General features: G+C 39.1%; 3 protein-coding genes across 3 annotated transcripts in view; all 3 read right to left on the reverse strand.

Moving 5' to 3' along the window:
- LOC146986451 (cytosolic 5'-nucleotidase 1A-like) overlaps positions 1-3,021 on the reverse strand; it is a 15,156-nt gene extending 12,135 nt beyond the window's left edge. Inside the window, exons 1-2 of the mRNA XM_085780227.1 lie at positions 2,738-3,021; positions 1,252-1,362 (exon numbers count right to left, since the gene is read on the reverse strand). Of these exons, the coding sequence (XP_085636353.1) occupies positions 1,252-1,362; positions 2,738-2,773 (147 nt within the window). The 5' untranslated portion in view covers positions 2,774-3,021. The remainder of the gene's footprint in view (positions 1-1,251; positions 1,363-2,737) is intronic.
- Positions 1-12,594, reverse strand: part of LOC146986449 (protein NLRC3-like) — a 62,959-nt gene that overhangs the window by 27,105 nt on the left and 23,260 nt on the right. The gene's annotated exons all lie outside the window — the stretch shown is intronic.
- LOC146986452 (neoverrucotoxin subunit alpha-like) lies at positions 3,874-5,330 on the reverse strand. Its single transcript, XM_085780230.1, has one exon. It carries the CDS (start codon positions 5,291-5,293, stop codon positions 4,715-4,717), a length of 579 nt encoding a protein of 192 aa, XP_085636356.1. The 5' UTR covers positions 5,294-5,330; the 3' UTR covers positions 3,874-4,714.

Raw genomic sequence — 12,594 nt, forward strand, 5'->3', positions numbered from 1 at the left:
TAGATAGAACGATAGATAGATAGAACGATAGATAGAACGATAGATAGATAGATAGATAGATAGATAGATAGAACGATAGATAGATAGATAGATAGATAGAACGATAGATAGATAGATAGAACGATAGATAGATAGAACGATAGATAGATAGAACGATAGATAGATAGATAGATGATAGATAGATAGAACGATAGACAGATAGATAGAACGATAGAACGATAGATAGAACGACAGATAGAACGATAGATAGAACAATAGATAGATAGATAGATAGATAGATAGAACGATAGACAGATAGAACGATATATAGATAGATAGATAGAACGATAGACAGAACGATAGATAGATAGAACGATAGATAGAACGATAGATAGACAGACAGAACGATAGATAGATAGAACGATAGATAGAACGATAGTTAGAACGATAGATAGAACGATAGAACGATAGATAGAACGATAGATAGAACGATAGATAGAACGATAGATAGATAGATAGATAGATAGATAGATAGATAGATAGATAGATAGATAGATAGATAGATAGAATGATGGAACGATAGACAGACAGATAGACAGACAGACAGACAGACAGACAGACAGACAGACAGACAGATAGATAGATAGATAGATAGATAGATAGAATGATAGATAGAACGATAGAACGATAGAACGATAGATAGATAGATAGATAGATAGATAGATAGAACGATAGATAGAACGATAGATAGATAGATAGATAGATAGATAGATAGATAGATAGATAGATAGATAGATAGATAGAACGATAGATAGAACGATAGATAGATAGATAGATAGATAGATAGATAGATAGATAGATAGATAGATAGATAGATAGATAGATAGATAGATAGATAGATAGTGTTGAGGCTCTTGTGAAACGTCTAAAATTTAAAACAGACAGGAAGTAGGAAGAGGAGTGAAGAAACATCTGGGAACGTCTCTTCAAATCTTGTTTCTTCTCGATCATCTGGATTTAGTTCTGTCTGAGAAGCTGCTTGACTCAGAGTGTGAGTTTAGAGTTGGAGAGTTGTATTTATTTTATGTTTTTCCATGAATGTAAAGTGTTTAATCATCATATTGCTGAAAAAAGAGACAGTTTTCATTGTGCAACGAGTTCAGTTTCACTACAGCTGAGTGAAAATCTGACAGTTCATAGATGCTGTTGTATTAAATAGTTGAACAGCAGTGAGATCGATGATGAAATAAACACATTAACTCCTCCACACACCTGCAGCAGCGGGAAGGCCACGCCCTCTTCGTACGCCTCTTCACCATCGGCTCCACCTTCCAACACCGACCGAGACGTCACGGCAACGACCACCGCACGATCAGCATCTTTCTGCAGAAGAAACACAGGACATGAGTTATATACGTATAGTGATAGGAAATGTAAATCATATTATTGGATATTGATTATTGATTAATTCCATAATGTGACAGTGAAGGTGAAATGAGCATCAGTACAGTTTCATCTTGTCTTGACCTACAAAAACACATCAAATATGTTTATATGTTTTTTTTTTTTATTATTGTGTGTCGATAAAAACAAGTTTCTTATGTGCTGATAATATTTTTGTTTTATATTATCAGATAAATGTGGAGAAGTCAAGACTTTTAGGTTTAACTGTAGTAGAGTATAAAGTACCAGAAATTGGAAATACAGAACTAAGATGGACATGGATTTTTTTGTTTATTTTTTTGTTTCATTCATTGAAAAAATAAAATAAAAAAAGTTTAACCAGAGACCTTCTATTTGGTTTGACACAAAAAAATAATGCAACTTCTGAATGAAAGGGGGCAGAAAAGCAAACTGACCTTTTAGACATCATTATAAAATATTTTAACTTTTGTTTTTTAACTCATAAAAATATTAAAATATAATTCTGCCTCGTTTTCTCTCAGTCTTTGCAGAAACTGACCTGAATTTCAGCCTCTTATTCATCGATCCGGATCTCCACTAGAAAACGTGCAAATTCACATTTACGTCACTAATCTGCGACAGAAGTGTCACAGGTAAATAAATGATTATGGTTGTTTAGAAATAATTAGGTCCCGCTCCTCAAATCGGCGTACATTATATAATCTATGCATTTATATTTTAATATTTTAATCACTTTCTAATCTCCTCCGGTCTGATGGAGCTTGTGCAAGATGAATCAGTTTGGATTTTAGTGCAACGTGTGGCTGCATGGATTTTATTTCTGTGCCGAATTGAACATAATAATAATAATAATAATAATAATAAGACTTTATTAAGGACACAATCAGAGGTCCATAGGGACTAAAAATACATAAAAGACAGACAATAAAAACATGGCAACAGTTAATGTAAAACAAACATCGATCACAAACATAGCCATCAATATCAACCAGATACGGTCCCAGAGGGACAGACATCAGCCCTCACATACAGACTAGAGCGCCAGTGGCTCCACAGTCTTGAGGAGAACCTTAATGAGCTCTTCTCACCATCACTCACGTCTCAAACTATGAGCTTTAATTGATGTTTGCTTTAAAAAAGAACATTATTATACTTGAAATCATGATTATTTAAACGGAGTCTGGTGCACAACTCTGATAAACAGCCTCACTCCTCTGGTTTCTGTCGGAGTTCTTCTGCAGATGTGTGAAATTCAGATCTCTCGTTGTGTTTGTGGGTGTGAGACAGCCCATAATAACCTGCCTCAGCCCCAGGTGAGTCTCTCTTAACTTACCTGCTTCACGTCCGTGTTCTGCACCGTGGAAACCATGTCAGCTGTGGCGCCTTCACGGCCTCGACAGGTTAAAGTTTCTTTATCTTTACCTGTTCACGGACACAACGACCCCGTCACCACAGCAACAACAGCAGCAGCAGCAGCAACTGTCTGTCAAAGTTCCCCCAGAAACACTCAACTCTTTAGTTCACTTCCGCTGTTCTGACGTGTGTGACGTAGCCTACCGCTTTAATGCTGCGTTCAAGACAACTCGGAACTGGGAACTCTTTCCCGACCTCCTACTTGAAAACGTGAAATTGAACGCCACGCCACCTCATGTCGGAGCTTCATCCAACCACTCGGGAAAAGTCGGAGGGAAAAAAAAATCTAGCCCGTTTTCTCTGAGAATCAGTTGTCTTCTTTACAAAAATAAACAGTTGGAGATATTTTGGACATTAGAGAATCATCACAACAAGAAAAAAAGTGTTTGTTTGTGTGGCGGGGAGAGCTAGGCGCTCTGCGATCGGATTGTAATGTCTTTCCAGGATGTTCCACAGTTAGGCTAGATCTGAGGTGAGTGACTACATGCAAAAACACAACGTTTATACTGTTTATAGCCTATTGTACACACTGAACAGGGCTCCAGACTAACTTTTTTTTACTAGGAGCACAGTGGCCCCTAACTTAAAATTTTAGGAGCGCAAGCAGAAAATTTAGGATTGCACACCGAAATGGACTTGCAAAGTAAATTTTCACATTTCCTCTAATTTTCACTGTATTACTGATAAATACTGCATAAATGCAGAAACTATAATGTTTTAAATTCACTATAATGTTTTAAATTCACATTTTATTGTTGAATTGAAAATATAAAGTTAATGTTTAGGCTACACTGACCAATAACAGAAACTCATCCTAGAATCCCCCCCCCCCCCCCGCCACCTTGGGGAATAAGGTGCCTGTGTAGGCCAGCCCTCGTTGGCCTCCTTGTCTGTTGATCCTGACTGATAATTATGTAACATTACGACACATGAAGCAAATACTTGGAACTACTTGTGCTTTTGAAATCCCTCCACCCAGCAGCCAAAACGACTCGTACCTGCTGTCACCTGCTACAGTCAGACGTGCCAAATAAAAAACATGGTCTTCAACATGAGTTCATGTTTATTTTATATTTTATTGTGTCAGATTGAAACCATACAACCATGTAGTGTAGTCGAACAGGAATGTGCACGGCCAATCAAATCCCAAACAATCCATGAACCAATCAATGATCACTAATAAACGAAAATGAAGTCCTGAGTGTTAATTGGCTCCAGTTTCCAAGAAACAGCAGTTAGGTAATAATTATAGAAATATATAATAAAAAACAATCAGTCTCAAAGTCAAGATAAATTTAAATCTACAAACGTCATGAACTCAGCGTCATGGTAACAGAAAAAATCATTAGCTGGTAGGATTAGTAGCTGATGGTTTTTGTGCTGCAGGAAATGCACATTACATATAAAACTGATTCAAATTGTTTTATTTGATTCAGTAAAACCACAAAGAAAAATAAATCACATGTAATTCATTATATTCAGCGTCTCTACAACATTATGTTTGTTTCCAGTTGTGTTTATTGTTGTGTCTGTTTACCTGTGACCAGCTCACAAACAGCCTGTAAAGTTGAACATGAACAGTGAATTTGTTTAAAATGTGTTTTTCTCCTCAGTGACGCTGGCGGCTCAGAGACTTTTAGCTTGGTGATATTAGGCCTCGTCCTTCATCAGCAGCTGAGTAAAAGTCACCGTGGTTTTTGTCCTGTAATAATCGACGCTTCCATCTTTAAAGGAAGAGGAAGAAGTTTACAAGAATCATTGAGAAGAGTTTAAAAAATCAACTGATTTAATCCATGAATGTGAAAACGTGAGTGAGAGACAGAGACAGACATGAAGAGACTGAACTGTCTGTTCAACAGTGAGAAGGTTTCTGTGACAGGAGGAGACTCTGATTCACTCAACACAGAGACACTGAGGAACCAGGATAGAGTAAAAACCCAGGATACAGAGGTTGAGTGAAGGTGGTGTTGAAGGTGTAGAGGTGGATCAGTGAGTCAGAGGAGACTCTGTAGAAGGACAGAGAGCCAGCAGGACAGTCCACATACACTGCTACTCTGTTAGAGACAGAGGAGGAGGAGGAGGAGGAGGAGGAGGTGATGTCTGTCTGTCTGCCATTGTGCCAGACGCAGTAACGGTCATCAGAGCAGATCAGACTCCAGGACTGATCGTTCCCTCCAAACAAACAGTCTAAACTGTCTCCTTTCCCTCTGATTCCTCTGTAACTCACTGATATATGAACCTTTCCTCTCCTCTCGACCTCCCAGTAGCAGCGACCAGTCAGACCAGTTGAACACAGCAGCTGAGGCCAGTGGTCAAATCTGTCTGGATGATCAGGATATGACTGACGCTCCTTCACACGTGTCGCCTTCCTGTTGTTGTCAGACAGTTTGATGTATCTGTACACTGTGTTTGTGTCGATTGTGAGTCGACAGGAATCTGATGGAGAGAACAAGACACAGCTGCAGTTATTGATCATGTGATCAGTTATTGACAGTTTGATGAAGACTCATGACGTCAGTGATGTGACAGTGTGAAGATGGTTGAATGTGCTGCTCAAAGTTTAGTTAGTTTAGTTTAGTTTATTTATTTATTTCATTCATTTATCGAGCATAAAAACAAAAAATAAAATAAACAATGACAATACTGTAACTCTTGAATGAAAGGGGGCAGAAAGAAGCAAACTTATATTGTCTAGCCCTTGTTACAAAGAATTAATTCACAAATTAGATAGTACCTACATCCAAGCAAAGAAGAAATGGAAGAAGAAGAAGAAAAACATCAACAAACAACGTTTACAACAAAAGTGACATAAAATAAATTGATGTATTTTCACACATACATGTACACACGCAGACACTTATGCACATGTGTGTGTATACACCTTTACGTGTGGTTTTATTACATTTACACCAGGTCATATTTCTGAAACATGTTATTTTTAACAGTTTTTTTTAAATAAGTAAGTAAAAAATAAAGTAAAAACACACTTACACTTCCCCGGACCGAATTGGGCTCCAGCAGGCTGCACCCTGAAAGGAGGAGGGGGGTCAGAGCAGCACGTTCTCTGTCAGCATGCACACATGGACATTACATGGCTCTCACACACACACTGTTTTATCACTGTGTTCACATGGAGGCTGGTATGTATGGATGAACACTGAGCACAGAGAAGAAGGAGCTGGAGTCTTTATCTAGTGATGATACAGAGCAGGAGGAGACGAGGAGGAAACACTTCATCATGTGTTTTCTCCATGTGATGTCACTGCAGTGTCAGACACACACTTTCACTCTCTGACTCTCAAGCTGCAAAACACACGTCACAGCAAAGAAGATGAAGACACAACAAGTGGAGCTCACCAGCCCAGATATCCCACAATGCACCAAGAAAGGCACAGGAGAAGACATGTTTGTTAGAGCTCAGTGAAACAGTGAGTTTAGTGAGAAACACTGAGTGTGAACACAACTTGTGTTTGTTTGAAGAAAACTCCCCAGGAAGCTGAAGAATGAGGCTGTGAGCAGGTTTCCACAGGAGCCACAGCAGCAGTGAATGGATGAAGGAGCTCTAATAGAAACCATCTGATCACAGTGACAGGACGGATCAGGATCTCATGATCAACTAGAAAATTTCCTCTCGGGAAATTTTGAATGGGCCACGGGAGCTACTGCGGGTTGTGCCATCTCTGTCAACATGGGAATCAAACCCACGATCTTAAGGTCAAGACAGAGCTGATCAGACAGACACATGATCATCTTTCTATAAGCACTGATATGGAGGAGCTGTAACCACATTAGGTTAACTGTGTGTGTGTGTGTGTGTGTGTGTGTGTGTGTGTGTAATCACATGAAGCTGGCTCTAGAGTCTGTGTGTGTGTGTGTGTGACTGACTTGTCACATAGTTAGTTAGTAGCTGCATCCTGTGTCAGTCTGATTTAGCTGTGTCTGTGTTTATAAACATTTAAACGAGCGCCAGGTGGATTGTTTATGAAGTTAACGAGCTCTGGCCTGAGGATCAAAGAGGTTACCACGGCGATAGGGGCCCCCGCAGGCTGAGACAGACAGAAACGTGGAGAAAAACAGCCATTTTCTGCCTCTAAACCGGCCTCACAATTAGGCTTAGCATGACAAAACGGTAACTCCTATCAGAACAAAACACAGATCAACGTTGCTCTAAGGACTTACTGAAAATTTCGGTACGATTTGGTGTTTCTACAGTAAATATTTTGGCGACGCTGGCAGTTTTAAAACATCAGGCCGTTCTGCTCCTCTCAGAAAATATTTGTATTGGACTCAATGAGGAGCAGGGACAGACGTGGCCGCACTCAGAGGCTGATTCTGTAAGTTCTGTAAGTCTCTCTGATATTTTGAGCACATGACATGAGAGATAACAAGTTTGTCTTACAAATTCTGAAAAAATTATGTCTGTAGAGTGTAAATTGTGGCCATGGTGGCAATTTATCCAGAAAAAATACAGAATGTTTCTTCACTCTCTCCCACTCTAACCGATGATGTCACGCACTCTGACACGAACATTCCATGCAATACACACCCATTATAAACTCATAATTTCTCCAAAAATGATCATGGTCATTGATCAGGGATTGATCAAAAACTATATGACCTATCAAAACGTGGAGTAATACGACAATACACAAGACTTGTGTCTACTGTTTAAAGTTTAAATGGAGTCTCTAGGTGAAAGTATGCCTGAGCAGTAGACGTTTGTTAAACTCCAATGATTGGTCTTTTTCGGTCTTTTTTTTCCGCCCGTCCCATTGACTTACATGCAAAAATTTTGCGCAGTAAATCGCGACTTACGTCGCGAAAAATTCGTAAACTGTTGAGAAAAGTAATAGCACACCGATCCCGATCAAGCCGCACGTTTTGATATATAATATGTCCTGCAACTCTTCGAGTTGCAGGACTAGTAGCGAACCGAAAAAGCGTCCGGAAGATGAAGGAGAAGAATAACTAGAAAAAGAAAGCATTTCCTGCAGAAAATGCGTGTGAATGCTGTAAGCAGCTGAACGCTATTGCTGAAGCAATGCTGAATAAGCTGAAGAAATCATTGAAACAAAGTTGAATTAGCTGAAGAACTGTTGAAAAAGTCTAACGTTGAAGCTGAAACATATAACTTGAAGATTAATGCCTTTTTAAGGACAAAAAGCAGTAGAAATGTAAAAAAAAAAAAAAAGGAGAAGAAAATGTTAAAATCCTGCATGTTGAAGATGTTTAACAGTTGAAGAGTTGAAATCTGCAGCTAGCCACAGCAAGGAAAACTGATGAACCAGCAGTAACATAGCTGAAGCAACAAGTGAGAATAGATTAAAAAGAAGGAACATGTAAGCAGGAAGCTGATTGACATGACGTGATGGAAAAAATCCTGAATTGTTTAGGTTTAAGTGTAATAAATGTGTGTTTAGTCTAAAAGCAGTAGAAATGTTGAAAAGGCAGAGGAATGTGTTGGAAAATCCTGCATTATTAAGTCTAACAGTTGAGGAGTCTGCAGTCAGCTGCAAAAAGCACTGCTACAGAAAACAGATAAACAAGTGCTAACATGGCTAAAGTAATAAGTGAAAATAGATTAACAAATGGAACCTGTAAGAAGGAGGTTTATTTTGTATGAAATGATTGGAAATTATTTAAATTGTTGAAGATTAGCATAAAGAAATTGAAAAGCTGAAGTCTACTCAAATATATTTAAACATGACAGCATGAATACATTGTTGGACTATTACTAATATAGATTAAACAATATCTAGGTGGTTGGAAATTATTTGAATTGTTGAAGATTGTGGTGAAAGAAAAATTAACATTTTAAGTACACTCAAATTACTCTAATAAAAATTATATGTGTGTTGGATATGTGTGTATGGTCAGTGTGTGTCCGTGTGTGTGTGTGTGTGTGTGTGTGTGTGTGTGTGTGTGTTGGATATGTGTGTATGGTCAGTGTGTGTCCGTGTGTGTGTGTGTGTGTGTGTGTGTGTGTGTGTGTGTGTGTGTGTCCGTGTGTGTGTGTGTGTGTGTGTGTGTGTGTGTGTGTGTGTGTGTTGGATATGTGTGTATGGTCAGTGTGTGTCCATTTGTGTGTGTGACCGACAGACAGTCAAACAGAGAGAATGTGTGTGCGTTGCCATGGTGACGTTGCCATGGTGAGGTTACCATGGTGAGGTTGCCATGTTGAGGTTACCATGTAACTGTTGGCTGGTGGCTTTAAGGCATGGTGGCAGCTTTAACCATAGGCTTTAACTGCTCTGTGACACCCTCAAACAGATCTAATGTACGACAAATCTGTACTTAGTACGAGCAAAAGGTTTACATTTTCCGAACCATAAGACCTTGCTGAACGCGTCCATGTCACTTTGGTGTTTCTAGAGTAAAAATTGTTGATTGGGTCGCAGGTTGGAAACTTTGGGACGTTTAGAAAATCAGCGCCTACTTTTGAATGGGAGTCAATGGGAGGAGAGAGGGAAATGGCTGCACTCGGAGGCTCCCAGTTTAAATTGTGTTCGTCTCTCTGGTTTTTTGAGCACATGAAGAGATCAAGGATGAGCTTGTCTACAAGCATGCCCGAAATTATGTGTGTAGAGTGTAATCTGTGGCCGTACTGGCAGGATAGAGAGAAAAATGTGAGAGGATTTTTAGACCCTCTGTCACTCTACCAACTGCCAACGTCCGAACATTCCGTCCCATTGACTTTCATGTTAAATCTGAATTTTGTCAGAAATTTTAATGATTTTAAAACTATACATATATCTGAAACTGTTGAAGATATCAATAAGCTGAGATATAGCTGAATAGTTGAAAGGTTTGTGAACAGTTTAAAAGTTGAATGAAGTCTGTAGCTGAAAGTATGCTGAAGCTATTAGAGGCTGAATGAAGCAGAAGATTTGAAGAGTTTGAAGACTGTTTCAATGTATTCCTATGGGAAAAAAATTGCAGAAAAAGTTAAATATTTTAAAAAGTATAAATAGTATGAAAGAGAAAAATAATAGCATAAATGTCCTGAAAAAGCTGCACGTTTTGATATATGAATTGTTGAAATAGCACAAAGTATGAAGAAGTAGTTAAACACAGAAAAAGGGAAGAAGACTCAGAATAATAATAATAACTAGAAAATTTCCTCTCGGGAAATTTTGAATGGGCCACGGGAGCTACTGCGGGTTGTGCCATCTCTGTCAACATGGGAATCAAACCCACGATCTTAAGGTCAAGACAGAGCTGATCAGACAGACACATGATCATCTTTCTATAAGCACTGATATGGAGGAGCTGTAACCACATTAGGTTACCTGTGTGTGTGTGTGTGTGTGTGTGTGTGTGTGTGTGTGTGTGTGTGTGTGTGTGTGTGTGTGTGTGTGTGTGTGTGTGTGTGTGTGTGTGTGTGTGTGTGTGACTGTAATCACATGAAGCTGGCTCTAGAGTCTGTGTGTGTGTGTGTGTGTGTGACTGACTTGACACATAGTTAGTTAGTAGCTGCATCCTGTGTCAGTCTGATTTAGCTGTGTCTGTGTTTATAAACATTTAAACGAGCGCCAGGTGGATTGTTTATGAAGTTAACGAGCCCTGGCCTGAGGATCAAAGAGGTTACCACGGCGATAGGGGCCCCCGCAGGCTGAGACAGACAGAAACGTGGAGAAAAACAGCCATTTTCTGCCTCTAAACCGGCCTCACAATTAGGCTTAGCATGACAAAACGGTAACTCCTATCAGAACAAAACACAGATCAACGTTGCTCTAAGGACTTACTGAAAATTTCGGTACGATTTGGTGTTTCTACAGTAAATATTTTGGCGACGCTGGCAGTTTTAAAACATCAGGCCGTTCTGCTCCTCTCAGAAAATATTTGTATTGGACTCAATGAGGAGCAGGGACAGACGTGGCCGCACTCAGAGGCTGATTCTGTAAGTTCTGTAAGTCTCTCTGATATTTTGAGCACATGACATGAGAGATAACAAGTTTGTCTTACAAATTCTGAAAAAATTATGTCTGTAGAGTGTAAATTGTGGCCGTGGTGGCAATTTATCCAGAAAAAATACAGAATGTTTCTTCACTCTCTCCCACTCTAACCGATGATGTCACGCACTCTGACACGAACATTCCATGCAATACACACCCATTATAAACTCATAATTTCTCCAAAAATGATCATGGTCATTGATCAGGGATTGATCAAAAACTATATGACCTATCAAAACGTGGAGTAATACGACAATACACAAGACTTGTGTCTACTGTTTAAAGTTTAAATGGAGTCTCTAGGTGAAAGTATGCCTGAGCAGTAGACGTTTGTTAAACTCCAATGATTGGTCTTTTTCGCTCTTTTTTTTTCGCCCGTCCCATTGACTTACATGCAAAATTTTTGCGCAGTTTTTCGCGACTACGTCGCGAAAAATTCGTAAACTGTTGAGAGAAGTAATAGCACAGCGATCCCGATCAGGACGCACGTTTTGATATATAATATGTCCTGCAACTCTTCGAGTTGCAGGACTAGTAGCACATCGAAATCTGGCCGGAAGTGGAAAAATAATAATAACTAGAAAAAGATAGCATTTCCTGCAGAAAATGCGTGTGAATGCTGAAAGCAGCTGAACGCTGTTGCTGAAGCAATGCTGAATGAGCTGAAGAAATTGTTGAATTAATGCTAAATTAGTTGACGAAACTGCTAAAGCAATGTTGAAAAGACTAATGCTAGAGTAGAGTAGAGAGTAGAGGAATACTTTATTCATCCCTAGGAGGGAAAAAGCTGAAACATATAACTTGTAGTGTGAGATGAATGCCTTTTTAAAGGTAAAAAGCAGTAGAAATGCTAAAGGGAGAAGAAAACATTGAAATTCTGCATGTTTAAATGTAATGGTTAAATAGTTGAAATCTGCAGCTAACCTGACAGGAAGGACAACTGATGAACCAGCACTAACATAGCCGAAGCAATGGCTGAGAATATATTTAAAAGTAGAAGATGTGAGACTTTGTATGAAATGGCTGGAAATTACTTGAATTGTCAAAGAAGAGTTTGAAAAATTCCTGAATTAGGAAAAAAGTTAATGCCTACTGAAATACATTGTAAACTGACAGCAGAAGAACATTGTTGAAGAATATAGATCATTAGCATTAGCTGAGGAGTAGAACATGTAAACAGCGGGTTTAATGGTGTGAAATGGTTGAGAAGAGCCTCAGTAGTTTAGGATACGTGTAAAACAATGTGTTCAACATGACCAAAATGGGGAAATGTGTATTTTCAGTTTAAATAGCTAAAGAACAAAATTAACAGCAACGAGTCCATTAACTACAACAGGAAGGTAGAGAGGTACATACAAAACAGTCAGACAACTGTAGGAAAAGTGTGTGTGTGTGTGTGTGTGTGTGTGTGTGTGTGTGTGTGTGTGTGTGTGTGTGTGTGTGTGTGTGTGTGTGTGTGTGTGTGTGTGTGTGTGTGTGTATGTGAGAGAGTGAGGAAGATATACAAAAGTGTGTGTGTGTGTGTGAGTGAGGAAGATATACAAAAAGTTCTGACCTGACAACTGTATGAAATGTGTGTGTGTTGGACGTGTGTGTCTGTTTGTGTATGGTTAGTGTGTGTCCATTTGTGTGTGTGTTTGTTGTGTGTGCATGTGTGTCTGTTTGTGTGTAATTGTGTAAATTGTGTATGTGTTTGGTAAGTGGTTGTATGTTTGTTGGGTGTGTGTGTGTGTGTGTTTGTGTGTGTGTGTGGTAGTTAGTGTGTGTCCATTTGTGTGTGTGTGTTGGATGTGTATGCATGGTGAGTGTGTGTCCATTTGTG

The sequence above is a fragment of the Trachurus japonicus genome, chromosome 6 (assembly GCF_045865225.1).
Source record: "Trachurus japonicus isolate A0001 chromosome 6, Traja_1.0".
Taxonomy (NCBI): Eukaryota; Metazoa; Chordata; class Actinopteri; order Carangiformes; family Carangidae; genus Trachurus; species Trachurus japonicus.

Coding starts and splice junctions, on each gene's coding strand:
- LOC146986452 (XM_085780230.1), bottom strand. CDS start 5,293: ATGATCAATAACTGCAGCTGTGTCTTGTTCTCTCCATCAGATTCCTGT.